We start from the raw sequence: 24835 nt of genomic DNA on the forward strand, positions 1-24835 counted from the left end.
AGCTGTCAAGTATGGAGAAACTTTGGCTCACCATAAGCAAACTTTAAAAAAAAAAGACAACATGCTGCATCTAAACATCGATAGGAAAAAGAGATCATCGCTCTGAGGAGGAAGTTGACTTACAAACAAGGAAAACTTTCTCATGTTTGCTTCCCATTATCAGTGCTAACTCATTGGACAGAACAAGCAATATTAGCATGAGCAGGGGTTTCACCCCAGATGGTGTGAAGAGTGCAGAAGGCTGAGCTGCCACTGCAGCTGACTGAATTTGTCACTTTGGTACCAGCCCCTAAGAACAGGCAAGGCCTGTGTGCACACATGTATGTTACAGCCGCTGCATCAGTCTGTGTCGTCTCAGGCATCTCCCCTCTCCTCCATCGTCTATTTTCTTCTGTTGCCTGACTAGAAGTTATTTTTTCCCTCTGCTTAGAGGTTCTCCAACACAGAGATGTGCTGCACAATTTAGCTCTATAGCTTTTTACTTCCCTAGACCTGGGCTTTCAAGGAAAAAAAAAAAAATTTTTAGTAAATAGAGGTTATCAGAATATAGTTAAAATGTAGCTTACCACAATTTCACTTGTGCCAAAAGTTAACCAAACAATTCTGTGGGTGAGGTAACCTTATCCAATGATACAAGTTTCCTGTGTAAAGATCTGCAAAGGTAAAACAAAGTCAGCATCTTCAGCCTTCACAAAAAAAGGGTAAAGGGCACAGGTGAAATACAAGAGTTTAAAAGTCACTTCCAGAATTACTCTACCCTGGCAGGAATTCCTGAACCTACACAGGAATGCAAAGAGACTTTTCTGGAACTGGCACATGCAAGTAAATTCAGTTAATATATACCTCATAGGCATTCATACTTTTCAGCCTACAAGAACTCTGCTCACTCTCTCTTTGCCTGAAGCACACAGAAACAAAATAAGTGTATGGAAAAATCATTTGCAGTCTCAGTACTTGCTGGTTGCAGAACTTCATAAAGTGCCATCTTCAGCCCCTGAACTGATGCCACCATCATGTGCATTTAGTGCTGCATGTAGATCTTTCACACACACACACACACACACACACACACACAGAGTTTTGGTGCAGATTCTTCAAGTTCTCCTATTATTAGGAAACCAATACTGTAAGGAGAGTTTTCGTCTTTATTTTAAAAATTAAGCAATTGATTTATATTAATTCTGTTAACACCAATTTTGACAGGTTTTGTGTTCCATTTTATGTTGGAGTTCCATAGCCAACATCTCAGAAGGGTGACAGGTAAAGGCTTGCAGGCCATTTTTCAAGCCAACCTTCATAATGCAAAGCTAAAACCAATTTTCTTTCTTTCTGAATCAAGAGAACTGCATGTAACCAGATACACAGGAAAATGCTAGCCAAATTATACCTTTGTACAAAAAGTCATTACACAACATTGATTAAATAACTGGATCGGTACCTTTTGAAGTTCCTGAAATACACAATAACTAGATTATTGAAGATTAGAGGTGATGTTTTTTTATTTGAAGGATGGGAGTTGGGAGAAGGAAGGAGTTAAAAATAGTAAAATATGGTCATCATGAAGAAACCATCCCTGCTAGTAAGCTACCAACCCTAAGTTTTCTTTTTAAACTTAATTAAGAATATATTTACAGAAGAATTTCTGAATACCACTCAGTTGCCATGGAAATACGGAGACTAACCAGATACACAAAAACAACTCAAAATCAAACAATTTGAATGGACATGCAGTTTGCTTCCGTCACTTGTATTTTATGAGGCATCTGTATGCTGTGCAACATGTTTCATTCAACACCATTTGAAACCCACAGGTAACCAAGAAAGAACTAAGTTGTTACAATTAGCATCTTTATGTAAAATTTCACACTCCACAAAACAATGCAATTGACACAGGGCTTACATAGAACACTGGGTGATATTTTGCACTGTGATGACCTGGAAATATAATTCACTGCACAATACTGACAGAATATTTACAGAAAACAAACAGAGCAATCGTTATTCTCTTATAAATAAGGTGACCAAATATCCTGGGCCTCCTATCAAGACACACAATCCACTGCATGATGAAGGTAAGTCAGTAATTTGCACTAATGAGCCTTCTCCTTTCTCTATCAGTATTCTAAAAACAAGATAGCCCACACAACCAAAAGTAGTCAAACACCACAACTCCCTTTCTCGTTACCAAGTTTAAAATCTCAAGCTTAGTTCATCCTTTTAGTATTGTATCTCATTTTAATCCTGTTTCTATTGCTTTACTTTAGCAGGTTCCCCTTTCCCTGATGCAATGGCAGTCCCCACCTCACCAAGAGTGGGGAGGACTCAAGAGAGCTGAACTGCAAAAAGGCATTGCGCTAGCAGTAAGGAAAACAAAAGAACACGACTTGCAGGCAGGCAGAAAAGTAGAAGACCCCCTTTGTGTTTAGAAGGGTTATGAGACAACGGACATTTCGGTCGCCTTAGTTACAAGTCTCATTGTAACCTGCATGCACGTACTTTTGTTTTAATCTGTAAAAGTGCTGAATCTCACAACCACACACAGTTCTATTCAAACACCAAACCAGTAAACAGCGTTATGAACCGCAATCGTAGGGATGAAATCACTTTCTCTCCCAGAAGTCACAAAACAAGATATTCCTAGAAGTCTTTTTTTTTTTTTTTCTCCAGATGTGCATATTGATCTGTACAAGTCCCATCTCTGCGCAGCCAGCCGTAGCCCTACAGGCATGACCAGCTCAAGCCGTGACCCTTTACAAGTTGCATATGCGGTTGCCATTAAAGTTGACATTCACCAAAGGTTACCGTACATGGTGCTGGGTACCACAATAATCGGCAAATCACTTTAATGGTGACCACTATATTACAAGTTACTCCAACTACACACACATCAGAAAGGATTATTACAGAGACAATACTCTACACGCCTATGCCTGCAGCTTTCAGTTTGGTTTGTTTTGTTGCTGTTTTCTACTTGGCAGTGGTCTCCCATGACGCATAATGTGTTTTTCCAAACTATCTAGGATGGCAATAGCAATCCTTTGGACATGTGGATCAGTCTGGACGTTTTCCTTGATGTTGTACAAGTGCTGTAAACCACCTTCTTCAATTAACATGCTGCAGTATCTGACAGCTGTAATAAAATTTAAAAAAGGGAATTAAGAAAAATTATCTAGAGTAAATGTAGCAGATACTGTAAACACCGATTTAAATCCACTTTTGGCTCTGAGACCAGGCAGCATTTAGGACACTTCCTAAAGTGTCCACAGAAGCGCATCTGTACTTTAACAAGTGACAACAGAAGAACAGAGTTGCTTGGACAGGACTCCTATTACAGTCAGGTCTGTTTCCATGTCTGTCTTAGCTGACTGGAAATTGCCTCTCTCTCCCCCTGCCTCCTCCACAGGCATTTTAAGTGCATATATATAAATTTTAAGACATGGGAACCAGAAGTACTATAGAATCTATGAGTATCCAAGGTAAAAATATCACCTTTACCAAAATCCTTGGTACAGAACAGTTACCTAAAAATGGTATCAGATATACCACATCATTTGTACAGGCTTGTGGAGTGAACAGGAACTAATTCCTTTGCAAACAATTTGCCAAACAGTATTGATGGTGGCCTTTAACTAGTTTTAAGTTGCTATGAATGCCTTTTCAGAAATAAAATTGTACTTTCCTTTCCACTTTCATTATTGATTTTAAAAAGTTGAAAGTGCATCTACATCATCTCCAGCATTATTACATACAGAGACCAGCTATAAAAAGAGCCACAAGTTTAATGTAACATGCAAGCTTCAGAAGTTGCTACAAAAAGTTCTAGATTACTGTAATGTAATCCACAGAGCATTACCTCAGATGTGCCCAGTTTCACCATTCATCTTGGTGAAGCAACACCAGAGCTGTTTAAATGCTGACATTAAGCATTTCACTGGGATCACATGTACTGCAGTGCTACTAATATTTTAGTTAAACTAGCTCATTGAGGTGGATATGATACAGAGAGACAACGAAAGGAGGAAAAAATAAACAAGAAAAATCAATCATATTAATTCAAGACTGCTTTTCACCCTCATCTAAAAGAGGTCAAAATAAAATGCATCCCCTCTCCAGGCCAAAAAGCCTTCTTGGTGCCAAGCACCAAAAACTTAATTAAGATTTTCCACCCAGATAAGTCTTCCTATTTCAGAATTAACCCATTCCGAGGGAAAATGTGTTTATTACATTTGCTACCAAACATGTGATTTCTCTGCAACTTTGTCCAGAAGCTTCCAGCATCAAATACCATCAGAACTAAGCTTCAGAAATACTGTCTTGACATCAAATCAGGAGGACGCCATCCAAGTATTTCCAGCCTCTCCACTCTATAGAGAGCAGTTACTGCCAATACAAATCTCTGTGGCATGTTGAAAGCTCAGAGGTTAGAGGAGCACAAAACACACACTAAATAGTATAAATAGGACCATATAAGTTAACAGGGCACAAAAAGAAGTTACAGGGCCTTAATTAAAAACTGTTATCCAGAATCTGGCCAGCAAAACAACTTGGTCAGAACTTCAACATGGGCAAAGTCCTCACAGATGTCTGGACAGCGTACCCTGGGAACTCATTACATTTCTCTCATTATGTTTATTACAGTACTTCATGTGCAATTATATATTATGCCATGCTATTGTTTGGTCCCGAATAGCTGTCTTTTCCACTGTAGAAATAGTGATTTATGGGACAGGGATAAACAAACACAGATATACTGCTGTCAAGAAGATTTAAAAAAACCTGGCACATAAAATACTTTTAATACTTTAGAGGAAAGCTGCTTTGTATCTGGTAGAAGTTAATGACAATGCACACACATCATACAGATATATGTCAAAAAAAAAAAAAAAAAAAAAAGGCATTAAAACCCAGGAAGGTTTGTCCACTCTTACATTTAGGTATGCTCAGGGGATTTATATCCTTTCCCAACACTTGTGCATTTCATCACATGCTCTCAAATCATTTTTGCAGATGGGAAAGACATTAAGAAACAGACCCTCATGTTACAACAAGTTATTGCAAAAATGTGATTAGAGACAAGAATTACCTAAAACTTCTCTTCTGATAGTAAGAGATAGCTACCTGCTATAATCATTGTTCTTAATACAAAAGATGTGTTGCCCATTACTGATATTCACATGTCTGAATAAAACCACCTGTGCAAGTCAAAAATGTAGTTAATTTTAACACATGTCCATATTTTGGAATTAGTACTGTGCATTTAACAGTGAAATTCCTTTAAGTAAAAAAGCATATAAAGAACTTTTACTCTTTTTCCCTGCCCCACTTAGTCAAAGCTTAAATGTGGGTTCTCCAGAGGATTAGGAGTGAATAACCCAGGAATTCTTATTTTTCCCCACTTCATGCTAGTGAATAATATGCTAAGAAATAAGAATTTTAAGGGTAATGTTATCAACACATACGGTTTTTGCTGCAGACGTGCTGCATGGCCCACACTGCCCATAACTGGACACCAGGTGTCATAAAACAGCCAAGTAGTGGAAAAAACGGATTGAAAGACCTATTAAAAAAATAAAAATAAAAAAAAAAAAAAAAGAGAGGAACAGCAACTCGCTTTACTACTAGATATTATTACTCCAGAGGTCCCATGTTTACTCATTCAGCTACCGGTTTAACTAGGAGAGACATCAACTCGACTTTTAGATGCAGCAGGCAAGCCTTCTGTTTAAGACAGTTACTAACAAAAATCATATACAGAGGCTATGCAGTATGCTTTTACCATAGCATTTGGATACCTCCTGCTCCTTAAAAAGAGTAAAACCAGCAGAAATTCTAAGGATTAGGTGGACAGTAATTATCTAATTGTACTTTCTGGCCTCAAGCTTCTTTATCTAGGATAGATAATGCTAACCCAGTGTTAGCCAATATAGACTTAGACACAAAGATTAACCAGTAAGGTTTTTAGGCATGCAGCTGAATATCTTGAATAGAAAAGCTGCAGAACAACAATACATTTTTCTTTTACAGGAGACCCTGACTTTCTTTGGTCACAAAGGGAAAATTAAGACACTGTATATTTTAAGCCAATAGGTGTTTTTCCACTGGACAAAACCATGTCTGGCTAGCAGCTCACTCTGCTTTGGGAACAAGTTTTAAACCTAGTTCAATTTATTTTCCAAACCCCAAATCAAGCCAGTAGTTACCTGTAAGCCACCATCTCACATTCTGGGGTTGGCCAATTCAAAATGGCAGAATGCTGCAAAATACAGAACCAAGAACACTCATTGTTAAATACAAACATTGAAAAAATAAGAAGAGTATGATAAAATCCATCATCATTTCTGTACCAGCTGTTCAAGCAGAGATGTCCTCTGGCTCCGACTGAGTGTCCAGGCCTGCTCTCCTCGAGATATCAAATGAGCAATAATCCCTGCTGCAAAGTAGCTAACTTCCACCTCCACACTGTGCAATAATTTACTGATGTGGTCTATGAAGTCCTTCCACATTAATTCAGAATGGAGCTCTTTAACTTCAGCTATATTATTCTGGAGGGGGAAAAAGAAAGAAAAGAGAAAATATCAATGGAAAGGATACTATATAAGGGAGATAAACATATAAGTTTGAATTACATTGTTTAAACACACACAAACACCAGGATGAGATCTTCATACATCCAGGTGGTCACACTAGATGCCAAAATACTACTTCTGCTTTTGAAAACTCTTCCAGTCTAATGCAGGAATTTGCCTCAAAATAAAGGTTTTCTCATAAGTAATTTTAGGCCGTTAGCATGCAGACTACCCTAAACTAAAGGCTAGTTTTAACATTCTCAAACACAATTTCATAAATTTCAGTAGTACACAATTCTAAATTCCACTGATTTTCAACCTACTTTTTGCGTGTGGACTCATCTGAAGCCTCACTCGCTGGCCTTTCTTTTTGTTTACTTTAACGGTCAATTTCAATATAACTAGTGCTTTTGGAGAATTGGTAAAACAGTAAAAAAAAGTTTCAGTTGTAAAGAATGCACACTATAAAGATTAAACAATGTAAAAATATTAGGCAAGTTTTCAGATTTACATGGGCTATAAAAAAGTTTAAAAATCAATTTTAAAAATACATATTTCAGAGTTGTGGGGGGGTTGTTTGTTTTGGGTTTGGGTTTTGGTTTTTTTCTTCATCTCACCAGAAGTCCAAGAACTTTCTGTTGGATGGATGATTCAGATGGAAAAGACTGTGGAAAAAAGAAACAAACTACAGGTAACCATTTGTGCTTATTATTGAAGCAATGTTAATTATAAATGTATGTTGATAGTCCACAAACAAAACTACTCCTCACCTCCAAGACTCTCATGAAAAGTTCTAGCCCTTGATTTTCAATGAAATGCCGACATGTTGTTGGTGATTCATCAGTGAGGTTCCAAAGTGCACTCAGTGTGAACTTGAGAGTAGTATCTACAAGATTCTGATTTGTTTTCTGTTTAACTATTTGTAGAAGTTGCTGGAAGAAAAAAAAATAAAAGCGCCCCAGTTATGACTCCACATGAAAAAAACGTATTCGCTCCTCTGCCTCTTTCTGCACTGACTGGGGTAATGCATAGCTATCGATTATACGCAGAGTAAAGATCTACATGTTTAGGGTCAAAATATACAAAATAAAACAGCTATTAAACTTTTTACCTCCTCTTTGAACATGGTTGCCTGCTACCAGAATTCCTTTGTTTGCACCATAATTACATGTGTAAGATGGCACAAAGCCATCCACAGAACTCCGGACCCCACATGAACATTGACAGCATGAACAGTTTACTTCAAATACTCTTTTTGAACATCTTTCGTCTTATACAATGGATTTCAAATCAAGAGGTGGCTTGCTATTTTACTTTTGTATTAATTGTGTCGTTTTTCCATTTTGGCTGCTTTTCATCCTCTGATACTATCTCTAATAACTTCTCTAGGCTTTTCTCTTCTGAAGAGCTTTCACATAAATACAGGTTAATACAAAATAAATATGAGAGAGAATTCTAAGAATGTATCTTTACAGATACTGTTAGCATGAAGAGCTGGAGAGGATGGTATTTTTGACTGCCAGGAAAGTATCTAACTTACCCTAACAATGAAGAGTTCTGCACCAAGTTGAGCCGTTTGCTCTGTTGAAAGCTGTAAACAAACAAAACCATATCAACAATTATTTTTTAGACTTCAGAAATATTATCCTATGATCTCAAAGCTTAAATTTTGTACCTTTGCAGCAAGAATGGAAATTATGGCTACAGCCATCCTTTGCATGTTTTGATCTTCATGATTACACAGCCACTGCATAACAAGTTTGGCTGCTTCAAACCTGGAAGTTAAAAAATATATTTATTTTTCAGAAGTCTCACAAGGCTTCGTAAAAGAAAGATGTACACAGATAACGCATTGGATAGAAATGCATGCAAGACAAAAGAAACTGGGAGAAGTATGCCTCATACCAAAACAAATAGTAGAACACACAGTGAAATCACAGGTATCGCACGAGCCTCTGTCAGCTTTGTGTTGTCTGCTTAGGGTCTCTTAGTTCTAATTATGTATCAAAGTGCACAGGAATTGCTTCCAAAGAAGGAAGAAAAATTTGGCACAATCTTCTAAAACATCAGACCAACATACTTCAAAGCATTTGGACAAAACTTTAAGTAGAAAAATGTCTGCAGAAAGCAGTAGTTCCCCAGAGGGATCCCGACTTTTGTAACACGCAAGTAGTGATAGACCCATTCAGGGAAAATAAAAAATACCTGTATATCAAAGTATTTTTTCAGACCTATACTCAATTTTGAATTATAGGCCCAAAATAATATAGGCCAGACAAATTCAGTATGCTGGAATGATTTAAACTGAGCAAAACTGAAACCAGAAACAAACCTTCTGAAGGTACAGACAACAAGAAAACAATATTTTGCAATGCTACAACCCATTTTAACTGACATGTAAAACTTGCCTGTTAAATGGAACATCCTGAAGGATTCTGTCACTGCATAGTGAAAGAAGGCAATTCTTTTGCAGCTATAAGAAAAAGAGTTACTTCAGAGACATACATATTTCAGAACACTTTCTTGCTATGAGTTATTAAACATACTTCCATGGGGTCACGCGATGTGGAGAAACCTTTAAGGTCCACAAGACAGGGAATCCTACCGAAAAAAAAAAAATATTTTGCTTTTTACCTGTTGATGATTTGGGAAGTGCTCCATGGCCTTCAGAAGCAAGTGAGTGACATCAGCCAGAAGTCGCACAGGCATGCCTGCCGCTAAATCTTGCTTGGTTAGGTTAAAGACACACGCACTCGCTGCTAACTGCACAGGCAAGTTCAGGGGGTGATTTCTCATTCCAATAACCACAAGCTGAAATGCAAGAGTTTTGCACATATTACACATTTGACCACATACCCAGAGAGCAATCCACTGTTGCTTGAGGCCACAACAATGACCCACAGCACCCAACTTCTGCCTCCCTTTTACTTAAGTGACAAATCCATCTGGTGTGATTTTCATTCTCAGGAGGAACATTTCCTTCTGCTCAGTGATTCAAAGCTGACAACTTTTATTTCTCCAGGTCCTTTTGCACAGGTTGTGGCTGCATGGAATACAAGAGATTCCTAGAAAGGTCCAGGGTTTGCTTTACACACTGAAATAAAAATCACCAAACCCTTTCAGAGCTGCATGAGGTAGGACAGAGTTTCTGCAGTGTAATGGTAATGATGTAATAGCTTCTCGTTTGGTGCCTAGCCATTTCAGATCACATCCTAAACTGCTAGGTTAGGATGTATTTTTCACAGCTTCTTCCTGATTTTTTTTCCCCTGTGTATGTTGATTGTGATCTCACCTATTTTTCTTGTTGACTATTGATTGCCAAAGTTTTTTTGATATTGAAGCCAGCAAATTCAAAGTAATTTGTCCCATATCAAATAGGATAGCAAAACCAAAAATAATTTGTCATACTGATGCCTCTTTTTATCATCACAGTAAAAATTAAACCATCTCTGGTGGTCTAGACATGGAAAGCCAATACCTAGAATGATTTCTAAGGAAGTTTCTAGTATTTTCCAAGTTAGAGCCCAATATGGAACACTAGTTAGTTACTCGCTTGCTATCATAGTGACAGGTGACAGTGAAAGAAATACCACTGAATGCCTTCCTTGTAACAATAAGGAATAATATAACTGTTTTGTAAGCATCAGCAGAAGGCACTGTTGTACCTGGGAAATAAGACTAGACAGACCTTTGATTTGACCCAGTACAAATAGGTTCTAATGACAGAATTCAGTATCTGAAGAAAAAATTCATCTCATATTCAAAATTACATGAAAAAAATAATATAGTTGCTACTAAATTTAGATACTATACATTATTCCAGATCAATTTTACCTAACATAAAACACTACAGGGCATCTTCTACATCACTGTTGTTTAAATAGTTGTTAATCTTTACGCAACATTACAATATTAATCTTAAAAATCACAACCTAAAAATGTACAAGCTTATAAAATATAGCAGGTGTTTGAGGATGGCCTCAGTTTAAGGAACACTGCATGACAATCACCAAAACCATGTTATTTTACCTTTAAAATTTCAGGCTTTGTTTTTTCCATTACATGAGTCAGGCTGAATAAATGAAAGAGAGCTTCTCTCACAAAGAAGGCCCGTTCACTGTAACGCTTTAGTGCCTCAGAAATCTGAGTTTCATTTGCTTCTCCTGACACCTATGAACAGAGAAATAATCTTTAAAGATGTCATCATTATACTTTACAAATTTTGTTCTTAAAAAGTGCAGAACTGCAGTTTCAAAGGTGGTGATATTTTTAGCCAAATCCTTCAGTAAGCAAATGATTATTTTATCTGGCCATATTAATCCAGAACTATACAAACTTCAAACATTCTTCAAAAATAAGAATCTGCATTCTAAGCCAAAATTAGGCTTCAGGCATGTCTTTAAGCAGAACTGTATGAAACCACTAAGCAAAAGTACCGTTTCTTAACTAAGAAGTTAAAAAGCTTACAAGCTGCTTATGGTGCACCAAATGCCTAAAAGCACTATTTGTAACTGAATGCTCTGTCAAATGCAGCTGATCAATTGATGAAGATGGTATTCTGGCTGTAATTTTTTGGCTCTGGGTTCTAGCTCTGGAGAGGAGAAAAAAAAAAAAAAAAAAAAAAAAAAAAAAAAAAAAAAAAAAGAGACTTCCATTCTTTGTCTACATCAAGTTTCCCATAAGCTGTATCTGTAGCGATAGCTTTCCAGCACCATATTAAAGAACCAACTCAAGCTCGCTGCTAAAGAAGTAATTCTTAAAACCAGACTAAATACAAGTGAAAACTAAACAACGAGCTAACTTAGGTAATACTGCATTAGAAGCTATAAGCTGCTGAATAATATGAGTTTAAGTTCAGAATATTAAATCAGCAACTAGCTGCAAATTTTTCCACTTCCCAATCCTATATTTTCCATTTAACTATATTTTATCTACTTTATAACTGTACATTGTGTAACTGTAGGTGGTTTGTTCCTCAGTTCTACTATTTAATGAATCATTGCTGCAATCACTATTTCTTAAAATTCTTAGGGAAGCATACAGAACTTGCTCTACTTAACGTGTCACATAAGGGAAAGCAAATGTTCATAGATTGAAGTGTTATATTCTGTGCATCCTGTATTGTATAAAGCCAAATTTTTGGAAACTTGCTAGATCAGGAATATATTACAGCCTTGAGAGAACTGATACCATCTTGGATTTTGTTTTATATTCTCTACTGATTAGAATAGGGCAATCATATTCACATGTTTTGCAGCCAATTATACACTATATGAAGAATTTCCACTTGGCTTCACGTTCCCAACTATGTCTGCATCATGTTCAATCTTTCAAGAGTTTTCTATAATCAAATTCCACAGGACTGCTGTAAGGACAGTAACATTTTACGTCTGCTCTCTCCCCGACTGCTGTGTCCTGTTTATTCTTTAGCAATATCTAGACTAAGCAGCTGAACATTTCAGTATAGTCAGTCACAAATTTCAGCACACACACACCCCGGCAAAAAAATCCCCCAGTCAGTGCCTACAGTCTCTTCTTGACAACTATACCTTAAAATATATATATATATATATATATATATATATATATATATATATATATATATATATATATGTGCAAACTGCTTTTTGCTAACTACACCCCTACAAGTCCATCATGATTTTCACATTACTAGAACCTTCTTCCTTCTTGCCTGCCTTTTCATAGCACAGTCACCTGTATGAAGCATATATCCTACATAACAAGGATTATATTAATTATTTTACACCAAACATGAGGTATAACTTCCTGACAACATACACGATCACACCAAATAGGTTGCTTTCTCCAACAATGCATTTCAACATTCATACCCACCACTACCCGCTCTGACAACTAAGTACTCCAGAGACTTGGTCATTATCAACTGTCAAAAGTTCCGGGGGGGTGGGGGTGGTGGGGAAGTTATAAAGTTGAGTAGCCAAGTTACCCCAAAACTGAAGTGCAAAACTCAGCTTGCACAGGAAACAGACTAAACTATGGACACATTATGCAAACTCTACTTCTTTCTCTCTGCGGTTTCCATCATCCTCATGGCACAGTAGAAAACAAAACTCAAGAGTCAAAAATTATATACCAGTGACATGTCTAAACCACCTCTTTTTCTTCTTTAATTCTGACCCCTTCATAGCAGGGACAGCACAGGCTCATTCTTCAGTAAGTGCGTGCATATTCTACACAACAGGGAAACATCCTGCTGCCTGGCACCAAAAGATAAATAAATGCACTTCAGCAAACAACAGTTCATCCTAAGGGGCTAAGTAATTTAGGATTTGTTCAAGAGGAAGTTTTTTTATCCTAAGTAATTGTTCCTTACATGTTCATCACCAAAAGACCTTTCAAGGTGGGTAGAAATGTAACAGGAAATTGAAGTGGTGATGGAGTCCAACAGTAGCTCAGTTATTAAGTTTTATTTTATCTGCTGCGTTAATCATGAACTGCTCCAAGTTTATTCAAATTGTACCCCCACCTCTTACATATTGCTGCCTTATGCTAAATATTGTGCTGGAATCCAGAGATTATTATTCCAATAAATGACTTCCGACTAGACAAAGTTCAGCTCTCTTCGATCAGATATGTTAATTCAGGATCTAAAGCTCACTGAAAAGGCACAGAAAATAGATGCTTCTTACAATAGTTATTATGTAAATTTAGCAGTTTCTGTACCAGAATTAAGTAGCAATTTGACATAAAGTCAGTAATTACAATTAACAATTAAAAAAATTATTCTACAGCCTCCTGAAACACCCACATACATTTGTCACAAATTATTAGTTCTATTTTTCCTGCACATTGTAATTTTTCAGTAAAATTAATTCCCCCACTTAACCTTTAGGTTTCCTTCGCCTGTTAGGAATTCTGAGTAGCCAGCGTCAGTAGCTAGCAGTCCTACAAACTGCATTGTGGGCCGTTGCTGAATAAACGCTTCTACAGCTTTATCTGTAACATGTTTTCTTCCAGAAATGTCCAAAGACACAAGGTTAGGCAAGATATCTTTCTGTTCCAGTAAACGAAGTGCTATGTCTGATGTGAACTGTTTGTCATCTGAAATATCAAGGTGATTCAGGTATTTTAGTTGTCTTATAACATCCAGAATCTGGGTTGTGGTCATTTTCAAGCATTTCAGGTGGTGCATGGTCAAAGACTTGAGTCGGTCTTTGCAGGTGAGGAGTGCCGTTATGTCAGTGACAGAAGTGTTCGATATATCCAGACTTTCCAATCTAGGAAGGGAAGCAACATCTGCCAAGTCCTCATTGTAGAACAGAACATTGGTAATACTCAACACACGAAGCCCAGACAACTGACTGAAGCACCTCTCGTATGGGTCTTCCAAAGAAAGAGTTAGTGAGTTCAGCACAAGGCACTGCAGATTTTGTTGGATCCATTTATTGCTGCCAAGTCCACTTATAATGTCTGTGATTGTTATATCTGCATTCACCCCAGTAGCATCAAGTTCTACCAGCTTGTGATGGCAGAATGCTTTCCGGAAAGCCACAGCAGAGATTTTCGCTTTCCGGATACAAGCTCGTTTCAAACGCATCTGGTTGCCTCGGAAGATGCCCACAGTTCCGTCATTCAGAAGCCCTGATGGAGAACAGCATTAGTGTTTGGCTCTACTGTTAGATAGAGCATCACTTTTATATTAAGAACCCAAAGGGTACAAAGCATTAACAAATAAAATTAATTGCAAAGTAGTTTGTCTTGGACCATTACGACACTGATCCCAAAATTTTGTATTTGAGATTCCACTTTTAATATTACAATCATACTTTTGGAAAACTCCAGGTATAAAAATAGCAGACAAATTAAGGTGTAGTTTGATTTAGAACATGGAATGTGCAATAAATAAAATGCGGGTATGATTCAAAAACATTCACACTGCTGCCTGCATTTTCTCCATTTTCTCACTGAACTGGTTAGAAATGTGCTAAAAACAGAATTTCAAAATTCCTGAAAGTTATTCTTCCCTGGTCACAGTTCCATTAACCTCAAGATAGTACCAGTACCAGCAATCAATGACCAGTTCTCATCTCACTGTAACTCAAATAATTTAGCATTTGATTGAATTCATAAGTAGGATCAATACACTAAACTAAGCTAATTAAGTCCTTCTATATATCTCTCATGAAGAAGGTAGGAGTGTTGCTCAGAAACAAGCTGAATGTGAGAAAGAAACCTAAGAAGTGATTCAAAGAGGAGAACGAGGAGGACAAGGCAAGGGTGGAAAAGAGAGAAAGACAGCAATGAAAAAAGGAAACACAACAATCTTGTTTGAGATTATCCTTTTGCTCTGTAGCAAGAAGACTGCATAAGCAGTCTTTTCCTGCAGCATACTGGCAACATCCTAACTGAAATAATGCATCTAGTTCCATGCACAGGATTATTCAAAATGCATTGAAAAGACCAAGATTTCTTATTTGAATCTTATCAACAGAAGGATTATTGCTTTATAGAAAGCGGTATGAGAAGGGTATGGTTGCACAAGCATGCACACAAAAGGAATAAGAATAACATGTCCTTCTAGTTTCACTCTAGGTTATAAATGTCAACACTCCTGGTTTTTTATCTCCCATCTTCAAGCATACTAAACATAGAAAAATGCAAAGTATTTTAATAAAACCACCATTGCCACTACAGTTTGGATTTCAGTTACAAGTTAGTAATTGCCTCTGTGACAAAGTCAAATTAATATTAAGATTTGCAGACTTCTGAAGAGCAAATGGTTTAAGCATTTCTGACCAAGTAGTCAGGGCGTTCCTCTTCTGCAGAGAAAGTAAAAATATGGGGTGAAACAAGTGGTACCCAGCAGAAAAAGAAAAATGTGATAAATAATTATAATTTGCTTAAAGTTTTGCTAAATTACTTCTTAATTTTTTGCTCATCTTTTCATTTAAGGATCAAGTTAGGCTCTTTCACTGGCCTACCTTAGCCACACTCTGTTTACCTGGCACGCACTTTTTTTCAATCCTGTACTGACACAGTGTTTGTGATGTTTCTGTGTCTGGAACTGCCTCCATCACTACTAGCACTGGTAGTATATTTCTGGTAACTCAAGTTTCCTTGAACCCAATTTCTTGGGACCACTAAAAAATTACTTATCAGAAAGTAGCATGTGTTGAAGGTTTTTTTAATTTTTCTTTTTTTCCAAGGACCATTCCTTCTGTTATAACTGAATAGAGCAACTTGGGCAAACTAGAATACCAGTATTTGCACAGTAAGACCCATTCAAATCTGCACCTGTAGGTCAGGGTGCTCGGTCAGCTTACAGGAATTTCTCTAGTGTCATGTCTCATGTCTTACTAAAAGTCTTCAGGATCGAGTGTCCTGCCTCCTCTCTAGGGTAATCTACACATTCACTATTTTCACGCTAAGAAGCTGTTATTGAGACAACATTCTCCTTTGCCATGCTTAAAGCAAACAAACAAGAGGGCAGCCCTCTCACCGAAGATGTGCTGACAGACAACATGATAGGTCAGCATGTAAAATGTACCATCACCACAAAGTGGCTTTCACTGATGTTTATACTACTCTTGAAACTGACTGCTTTCAAATAAATAATTCCACTTCAACAAAAGTTCTAGAAGAGATGAGAAGGTATCTTAATGAAAATGACAAGATTATTTCCTAGTTTAATCACAAGGACACACAGTAAAGAAAATTCAGTTAATTGCTCTGCAAGAGATAATGAAATGTTTGAGTGCTGCTAGAAGTAGTAGAATCAAATACATATTTTTTAAGTGATTGAAAGAATTAAAGAATGTTCACTTAAAGGAACATTAAATTAAAATCATAAACCCAAAACAAAGGACCTTCTATTTAGAACTATCTGCATGACAATGTAACATTCAGCTGAAGCGGTGGAAAAGAGAAAAAAAAATTCTCTATTAAGAGATTAAGGAACACAGTTTTAACAGCTGCCACAGCAGATTCTGCTAGAAACTACACCAGAACTGCAGTGTCACATTCCAGTAAAATATTTTCACTGATGACCCATAAATAATTGTTTTTACCATGAAATGCCATCGTCTGCAGCAGTCGATCGGCCACTTCTTGAGGAAACATTCCTGGCTCCTGCAAGCATAGCGTTCCATCTTGCCTTTCAGTGCAAAACTTCTCTAGGTTGGCAGTCAGGAAATTCAAACAGATATCAAGTAAAGAATAAGGAGAAGCTTCCTCCTATCATATGCAAAAAGCAACAACACAAAGATTTAGTCAAACCATTCTCTCTATGAATCTTCCATTACTCAATAATATTGTTTTTAGGCTAATGATTCTGTTTTGTTAGTCTGATTCTCGTTGAAACAGGCAAACGTTACAAAAAGATATCTCCCTTAGAGCCATGCAAAGTCAGGTCACACGATAAACTGGCAAAACCGATGGGCAGCCTCCTCCCCACCGTCACCCCCAGAACAACATCCAGTCTGGTCCGCCGTGCTTCAGCCCTGCTTGTGTTCACGGAGGAAGAAAAGTAATTCCTGATAAGATCATTTGAATTTTTGAAGTCTACTGGGAATTAATCAATCAAGACAGACTGAAAAAAATTTAAATCAAATTTTATTTCTTGATTTAAACTATTTCTTTTAATTTTTCTGGTGAGTCACCCCAGTCTACTACCAACCTAGATTAGAAATGCAGATAAATTTCATATGCTGTTAGGAGCATTTCTGATACTGAAAGGGCAGCTAGAACTTCAGATCAAAAAAAGGAAACTCAAAAAGAAATATTTTAATTCCAAATTTTGTGCAGCAATAGAGTAACAAGTATCATAGAATTCCTTCTGATTATAGATACCAATTCACTCCTTTTTATGCCAAAAATCATCTATAATAGATGAAATCATCTATAATAGAACGCCAGGTACAAAGGACAAGGCAGAATTTGAGCTTTTCCTTCAGAGTTTGAGACTGTACATTGATATACAAACATCTCAAAGGTTTTTTTATTCCATGTCTAATAATAGCCTACTGTTTTCAGTCACACAGATTAATCAACATAAAGAATGACTCGCAGCACTGTGAATCATCCCCAGCCTTACACAAAAGAAGGCTGAGTGACTGGTACATACTCCCCCAGACAATATTGAAAATAACAGCATCAACTGATGCCAGATCTCATTTGTAGGAAAAAATGTAGCTTCCCTTTTATACTGAAAGTTCTGGATAATTTCACCTTTCTTTTCTAGCTCATTTAAATTCTCCTTCTGTTGCTTCATCGGCCTAATATGCGCATCATAGAAGTACAGAAATACGTAAAAGTTTATATAGAAGAAATACAAAGAAAGTGACAGACATAAATCTTCTAAAATAAGGTGCATATATTTGAAGACTGGGAGGTACCACGCTAAGGCAAAGATGGAATAGAGCTTATCATCAACAATGGGAGACTGCAGTTTAGTGGCTCCCGAAGACTTAAGTAGAGGTTTGGGAACTAGAAACTCCAAATTATTCAAATACAAGCTCTTTCTGCAGCTTTTGACATGCTCCTTCCAGCTCCTTTGACTCGATTTTGCCAAGTGATTAATTTTTATTCTTTCATTTAAAGCTTGATGATTACATTTTGTAGTTGAAGAAACAGGAGTTACTTTGTGATGCAACTTGCTCACATTACCAAAAACAGCAGTTTTGGCTGTCTCCAATCCTAAGCTGCTACGAAAAGGAAAGACAGAATTTGGAACTGTTAATATTTTTTATTTCTTTATAATGTGCAACAATGCCTAAGTACTTCTGAGGAGGAAAAAACAATAAATTATTTTTAAATAGTACACTTTTAAAGGAAAGGGGAAACATTTCTTTTAACCTAAAATTAATACACCACCACGAGGATTTATACAACTGCCAATTCAAACAAAAATCAGAATCCTTACTCTAAAGTATGTGAAAATTATTCCCATTGAAGCAAAGCCATCCTTCTCTCCCATTAGATCTTGTGCTTCTAATGCGATGCTTAAATACGACAAAACTAGAACACTGGCTCTCTTCACTCCTTCTGGCACTGTTCCATAATTTCTGCCATAAAAGTTAAAACACTTTTATATATCAGTGAGCAAACTCCAATGAGAATTTTTAGCCTTGCAGATAGGCCACTAGCATATGACTCAGAATATTTTTTCAACCACTACCTCTAACTGGCTAATCTGCAATTTGGAGATATTGTTTTAATTTTCATATAAAGTAATCACTGTAGAAGTCCATATAGAACATCTCCATACAATAAAGGAACAAAATTCACAAGCAAGCATCAATTTCATTTGAAAAAAACACAGTATAAATTTTATGAACTCCTTTTATACCTGTTACAGGAGACATTTGTAATCTTTCTTCAACTTGCTGCCAAAAGGCTGAAGAAACACCTAACAAAGGCTCCTGAGGTAACTGAGGTAGATAGGCTAAACATTTTTATCTGTATCTAATGAAGTCCCTTAACAAGCATCATAAAACCAGCTTCCCAGACTGTCTGCTACTGAAACAGAACAGCTTGACCAGTCTGTAAACCTTTTATGTGAGCTAGCAGCATTCCTTTTCTCAACTTCTCTTTACTTAAAGAGAATATGTCCAGTTAAAGACCTCATAGTAAAAGTGTTCAGTTGTATTTAAGCACTTAGAAGGTCAGGATTTAAGTAGTTCCTTTCTCTAGCTATACTTCTGAATGTCAACTTGAAAACAAACCTGGCATTTGTTTTCTGCTCATTTCACTTTCTGGTTCTAATACTCTAATGAGACACTGTAAATGTGTATCAACCGTAGTGCAGGATTATTGTTTTCTATTTAATAAAGATCATCCAGCAATATTTGAGTAGACTTTTAGAATGTATAGCTGACTTTTTCACAGCCATCTTAATTACCTGATACTTCCATGTAACCTCACAGTTTCTGTCATCCTATCAAAATAAGTGGCCAGAAAAAAAAAAAATCCTCAAATCACAGAATTACGCATTACCTGATGCAAGTCTGGGCATCTTTATGAGCTCAAACACATACGATGAGCAATCGGGCAGATCTAAAAGCAACTAGCTTATGGATTAGTACAAAAAAACCCAGAATAATTGCATTTAGATGGTCTTTTAAAGGCTTATTTAAATTACAACTGTATAAGTGCATAACATAACCAAGGCAATAAAAAAAAAAAAGTGTCTGGGGGTGTGGGGGGAGCAAACTGCATGGCTACTGGCATCTAACAGTAATCCAATACACTAGCAGACTGAAATGCAATAGCTACTTCAGGGTGATGTTACCCAGTTCAGCTTACAGCTCACACACTAGTGTGGTTGGAAAGGTTCTCAGAAAGAACATTATCCTCCACATTTTCTTTTAAAAACTCCTTGAATCAACTTTAGATATTTCTAGAGTATATTTAACTTATATTTCAAAACACAATTAGAAAGAAAAAAAAAGGCACTTAAGGGAACATATTAAAATATCTGGAATAACTTAAGAGAATCTTGAGCCCAACATTATGCCTAGATTAACTGGCTGAGCGCAAGTATTAAAACAAAATCCTGTTCCTTTGGGGAAGCATCACCACGCAACCACAGTCATTAAAAATCAAACCTTTTCTTCCATAGGTAGTTGGGGGGGGGGGGCCGTGGTGTGTTCTCCCCCCCAGCCCCCAATAAACACTGAAGACAAATACCAACTTCAGCTCTACCAAAACCACTTCTGTGACGTACTCCCCAATTTTTGTACTCTGTCGCCGACTCAGTATTACAAAACCCAAATGTGTGTATGCCAGGCCCACCTGCTTTTTTCTCTCTGAAGTCGTGAAGGAGATGGGGTACAGGATAAGTTTTTAAATTGAGGCAGTTATTTCTCTCAAAAAGTTAGCAGGAAAATAAGAGGCAATTATAGAGCCTTCGTCTTTGGCGTTGGACATACCACATTTCTAACTGTTTTCCACTTCTCCACAGCTCCAAAACTTTATTACTTTCTTAATGTGATCAAGAAATAGCAACTCAAGTAAAAGTCATCAAAATTCTTCTCAGGGCTAATAAAAGAAAAGGCAGTGAAAAATAAACAGTTCTGTGATGTATGTTACGAAGAAAGCCTTGTGATTATCCTGCTCAAATTAAACTGAAGGAAACAGATGTAGGCAATTTATTAACCAAATTCAAGGAAGGATTATACTGAAAACTCTCATTTAACTATCCTGGCACAACAAGTAAGAACTACACGGCTGCTAGTGACACAAGTTGGCAGAGGTCAAGAGAGGTCTAAAATTAAATACTGCCACATAAAAACTATGTAGTAAGGCCACTTATTTCAAGATTAACATCAAGAAAGTCAGATAAGAGCTCATCAGTTAGAAATGACTGGAGAGAAGGACCTGAATGGTTTGCTTAACCACAAGAAACCAATGTGAGATGGCCAAAAAAGGTATCAGAAGCATCAAGCAAAAATAAGGAAGTAGTATGTAATTTTCAAGACACGGGAATCTCACAGGGCCATTTACATCAAGAGATGCTCGCACCATTTCAATTTGAACATAACAGCTAACAGAATGCTCTGGGGAAACGAAAGATATTGGGAGCAGGAAACAAAACCAGCTTTCCTTAGCTTAGCAAATCAAAAGGCTAGAGAGATGAATGCCACCTGTAAACACAGCACAGCGAACAAAACCTATGGAAGGAAAAAAGCTGTTAAGGTGAAGCACAGTGCCAGAAATTGCAACAAAGGTGCATAGAAATGCCATGAATATGCCGCGAATTTAGATATCAGTACTTAGCTCCAAAACATCAAACAATGAAAAGAGAATTTTTGCTATAAATTTAGATGGCAGTACATAGCTCCAAAACGTCAAACAACGAAGTACTATCCTTAGTCCACTGAAGAGAAGAGCAGGCACAAAAGCCACCTACTTTTAAAATAAAGATAAAACGTTTTTTGAGTTTTTTTTATACCAAGGGATGAGACTAGATAACCCGGGGAGCTCCCGTCTAGTCCTTTAAAAGCAGTATATATGCACACTCATCTCTCGGAGAGTCAATCAGGACAGCACCCGGGGCAGCCGCACGGACCGTTCGGCGGATCTCTGTACCACAGCAAGGCTGTTTCAGCCTCGCCAGTGCCGGCCAGGCCCGCGCCCCGCGGAACCGTGCGGCTGCCCGGGCCGCCCGCACACAGCGCGCCCGGCGGGGAAGGGCCGGGCTGCCCCCGGGCCGGCGGCAGGGTGCGCTGGGGGAGCCGAGGACGGCTGCCTGCCCCGTCCTGTCCCTCACGCCGCCCACGGCTACCTGCGGCGCGCAGCCCGCCGAGCCGCCGCCGCTCGGCCCCGCAAGGTGCTGCGAGAGGAGCCGGTCAGCGGCAGCCGGGCCGGCCGTCACCCTCGCAGCGCGGCGGCGGTGCCGGGCGCACCGGGCAAGGCTGCGGCCGCCTCTCGGCGTAGCGCCAGGTCTCGTCTCCCCTCTGGCGGGTCTCGATCGCCCGTTTATATAAGCGGCCAGGCGGCAGCCGCCGCGGTTACGCAACAGCGAGGGGACCGGGGCTGCCGGGCCGGCCCGGCGGCACCTGCGTGCGTGAGGGGACGGGCCCGACGCCGGCCCGCGCGCGGGTCTCCCCTCAGCGGCAGCGCGGGGAGGGGGGGACACGCGCGGCCAGGCCCGCCTCGCGCCCGCTCCCGCCAACAGCCTCACCTGCCCGGGCGCGCGGCAGCCCCCACCCGCCCGCCAGAGCGGGGCTCGCGGTGGCGCCGCCATAACGGCCCCGTCCTCCGCGGCGGCGGCGGTTCGCCTCAGCTCCCCGCGGCTCCCTGCGCCCGGCTCCGCCACTCCGGGGCGAGGGACAGCCGCCCGTCCCACCCGCCCCTCAGCGCCTGCCTCCGCTGGGCGCTGCCCGCGGCGCGCACTCACCATCGCGGCGCTGGGTGCCGGCGGTAAGCGCCCAGCCAGCCGGCTCCCGGAGCTTGGCTTTTTTTTTTTTTTTTTTTTTTTTTTTTTTTCCTCCCCCTTCACCCCCCCCCTCCGACCTGGAAGTGAATCTGCCTCAGCCGCTGGGGAAGCTGCGCTAGGCCCGCCTCCCTTAAAGGGGCCGCGCCAGGCAGCCGCCGCCTGCTCTGCGGGTCAGTAGGAGCCTTAAAATTCGGGTTTAAAGGTGAAAAAGCGCCAAGTGTCAGGGAACGGGTCTGGCGCTTGGCGAAGCGCACGGGCATCGGGGGTGCCGGCCCTTCCCTGAGGCCCAGCTGCGGTCCTCATGGAGCGAGGGCAAAGGGCCGGTGGGGCTGTGCACCGCGGGGCAGCTGGAGGCGGGGGGGGGGGGGGCTGCTGAGGGGAGGTAGCGGAGGGGGGCAGCTGAGGGGCTGCAGCAGTCCCTTGCCGTTGGATAACTTCCCAGCCGGGAAGAATTCGACCTCAGCTTTATCCTTGTTACTCACAGATCAACCCCTGTGATTTCAGTGTTTCCTGCACAAACTGGTTTATTTCTGGCGGTGTGAATAGCCGCCTGCTCTACTACAATGGGGTTCGCCACCAGCTTGGAGGTTGGAGGGGAGCTGTGCTATAAGCTTTTATAGGAAATAATTTCAGGTTTCAGATACAGTTGTGATGAAAACCTGTCTCCCCACAAACACATGCTATAATGTGTCATTGGTAAAAATGATACAGTTATTTTTTTATTTCAGGATACAAAGTAAAGAGTGATACAATGACCCTGTCAAAGTAAATATAAAGAGTTTACTGTTAAACCTTTTAAAGAATTGCTGATTCTATATACAGCAGCTTTGAATAATAGTTGTCTGCAAACCAGCAACATGCCTAAATATGGAGCAATTGCTAAAATCACTTATGTTTCCATCATTACAAGATGACAAAATATTCTACAAATACCCAACAGTTTTGCCAGTTTAGGGACTACGTAACAAAGTTCTAGTCCCAGTTCTTTAGATTAGGATGTTGATGTAGAGAAGATAAATTACGTGCTCAGGATCTGACAAGAACAGAATTGAAAGTCCTCATGTTCTGAATTTAACCACTTAAAAATCTAATCTGTTTAGAAGAATTAATTTATAAGATTATAGACACAGAAATTAGCCTAGATTAGGGAGGGGCTAGTACTATTATTCTTAGTCCATGATACGTTTCTTCCACCTCCTACTTTCAGAGCTTCCAGGCTGTTCTTTCCATACCTACTGAAAAACATACTCATTCCCTCCAAACTGTATATCACTAGATGCCTTGTCTTTACCTTCTTTTTCTCATTCCTTCCAGATTTATGATAGGAACTACCTTCCTTTCTCCTGCTTGGGCTCAGACAGTGAAAAGTTACAAGCGACAGACTGATCCCCCTGCTCTTGGTGCAGCTCTTGCGTTCTCAGACATGTCAGTGGATTTGGTCGGCACATTTTGAAAACAGGATTTTAGCTTCATGTGGACAATGTGTGTTAACTCCAACCCAAATACCGAAAAAGTCTGAAAGGTTTTAAGGAAATAGTTTAACAGCAGTTGTAACTGGCATTTTGGCAGCATGTCCGTCAGGTGGTGCCATCAGTCCGAGTGGCAGAGGTTCTTGCAATTAGCTCCAGCTCTTAGTAAGACAATCGGGTTTCTTCCTGTGGGAGCCTATGAACAGGGTTTAACTGAGTTTTATTTATCCCCAAAGCCTGACAAGCCAGCGTTATGTTACCAAAATGATTTGGGACAAAGCATTCTCAAATATTCTTTGAAATTAATTTTAACTCTAAGCAATTTGTCACGTAAATTTCTAATGTGCTGCTATACTCTTAGAAGATTCAGTTCGTACTCAAAACTGCTGGAATTGGATAGTGTGACCTGTTTTGCCTGAGTATCCTAACACCACACCTGGTTTAAGTTCATCTGTAACTACAGAACTAGGGTTTGTTGTGTGTGTTGATCGCTTACCAGTCCCCAGGGTTCCCTCTCCCCAAAAAGCATCTGAAAGCTCTGTTGTACTGCAAAAAGGAGCGATTGCTGATTGAATAGCGACTGGCAGGAACTCCCCCGTCCTAAAGTCGAGTTGAAAATTATTTAGCCGTTAATCCGAGAGCACAGCATGAGGTAGGAAGGCGGGGTAACGCAGCCCTGGCTTCGGGGCCCTGCAGGGCGTCTTAACGCGTACGGTAACGGCTCCGCGTCGGGATTCGGTTGTCTTCAATGGGACCTCGGAAATAGGTGTCCGGCACTGCGAAACTCTGAGAGCAAAGTGCTAGAAAAGTATTGCTGCTTATTGCTGCCGGCCCGCGGCGCCGGGAGGGAGCCGTGAGGCTGCGCGGGCGGACGCGGGGCC

At 39.5% G+C, this 24835-nt stretch overlaps 1 protein-coding gene across 6 annotated transcripts; it reads right to left on the bottom strand.

The window, feature by feature from the left end:
* Nucleotides 1-98: 98 nt before the first annotated feature.
* On the bottom strand, nt 99-24782 carry LOC308071207 (protein zyg-11 homolog B). Of its 6 annotated transcripts, none has more exons than XM_080406274.1 (14): nt 22231-22379; nt 16616-16781; nt 13435-14189; nt 10596-10736; nt 9201-9377; nt 8975-9039; nt 8242-8341; nt 8107-8157; nt 7337-7498; nt 7184-7231; nt 6345-6542; nt 6201-6253; nt 5460-5557; nt 99-653 (listed from the first exon to the last, which is right to left on the bottom strand). In XM_080406274.1, the coding sequence occupies exons 1-14, from the start codon at nt 22291-22293 to the stop codon at nt 574-576; spliced, it is 2157 nt and encodes a 718-aa protein (XP_080262400.1). In that variant the 5' UTR covers nt 22294-22379; the 3' UTR covers nt 99-573. The 6 variants fall into 6 exon arrangements, with proteins under 6 accessions (XP_080262400.1, XP_080262398.1, XP_080262399.1 ...); XM_080406272.1 differs by lacking the exons at nt 99-653; nt 22231-22379 and adding exons at nt 1132-3130; nt 24451-24782; XM_080406273.1 differs by lacking the exons at nt 99-653; nt 22231-22379 and adding exons at nt 1132-3130; nt 22447-22532.
* Between the last annotated feature and the right edge of the window lie 53 nt (nt 24783-24835).

Source organism: Falco punctatus (genome assembly GCF_963210335.1).
Source record: "Falco punctatus genome assembly, chromosome: 11".
Lineage (NCBI taxonomy): Eukaryota > Metazoa > Chordata > Aves > Falconiformes > Falconidae > Falco > Falco punctatus.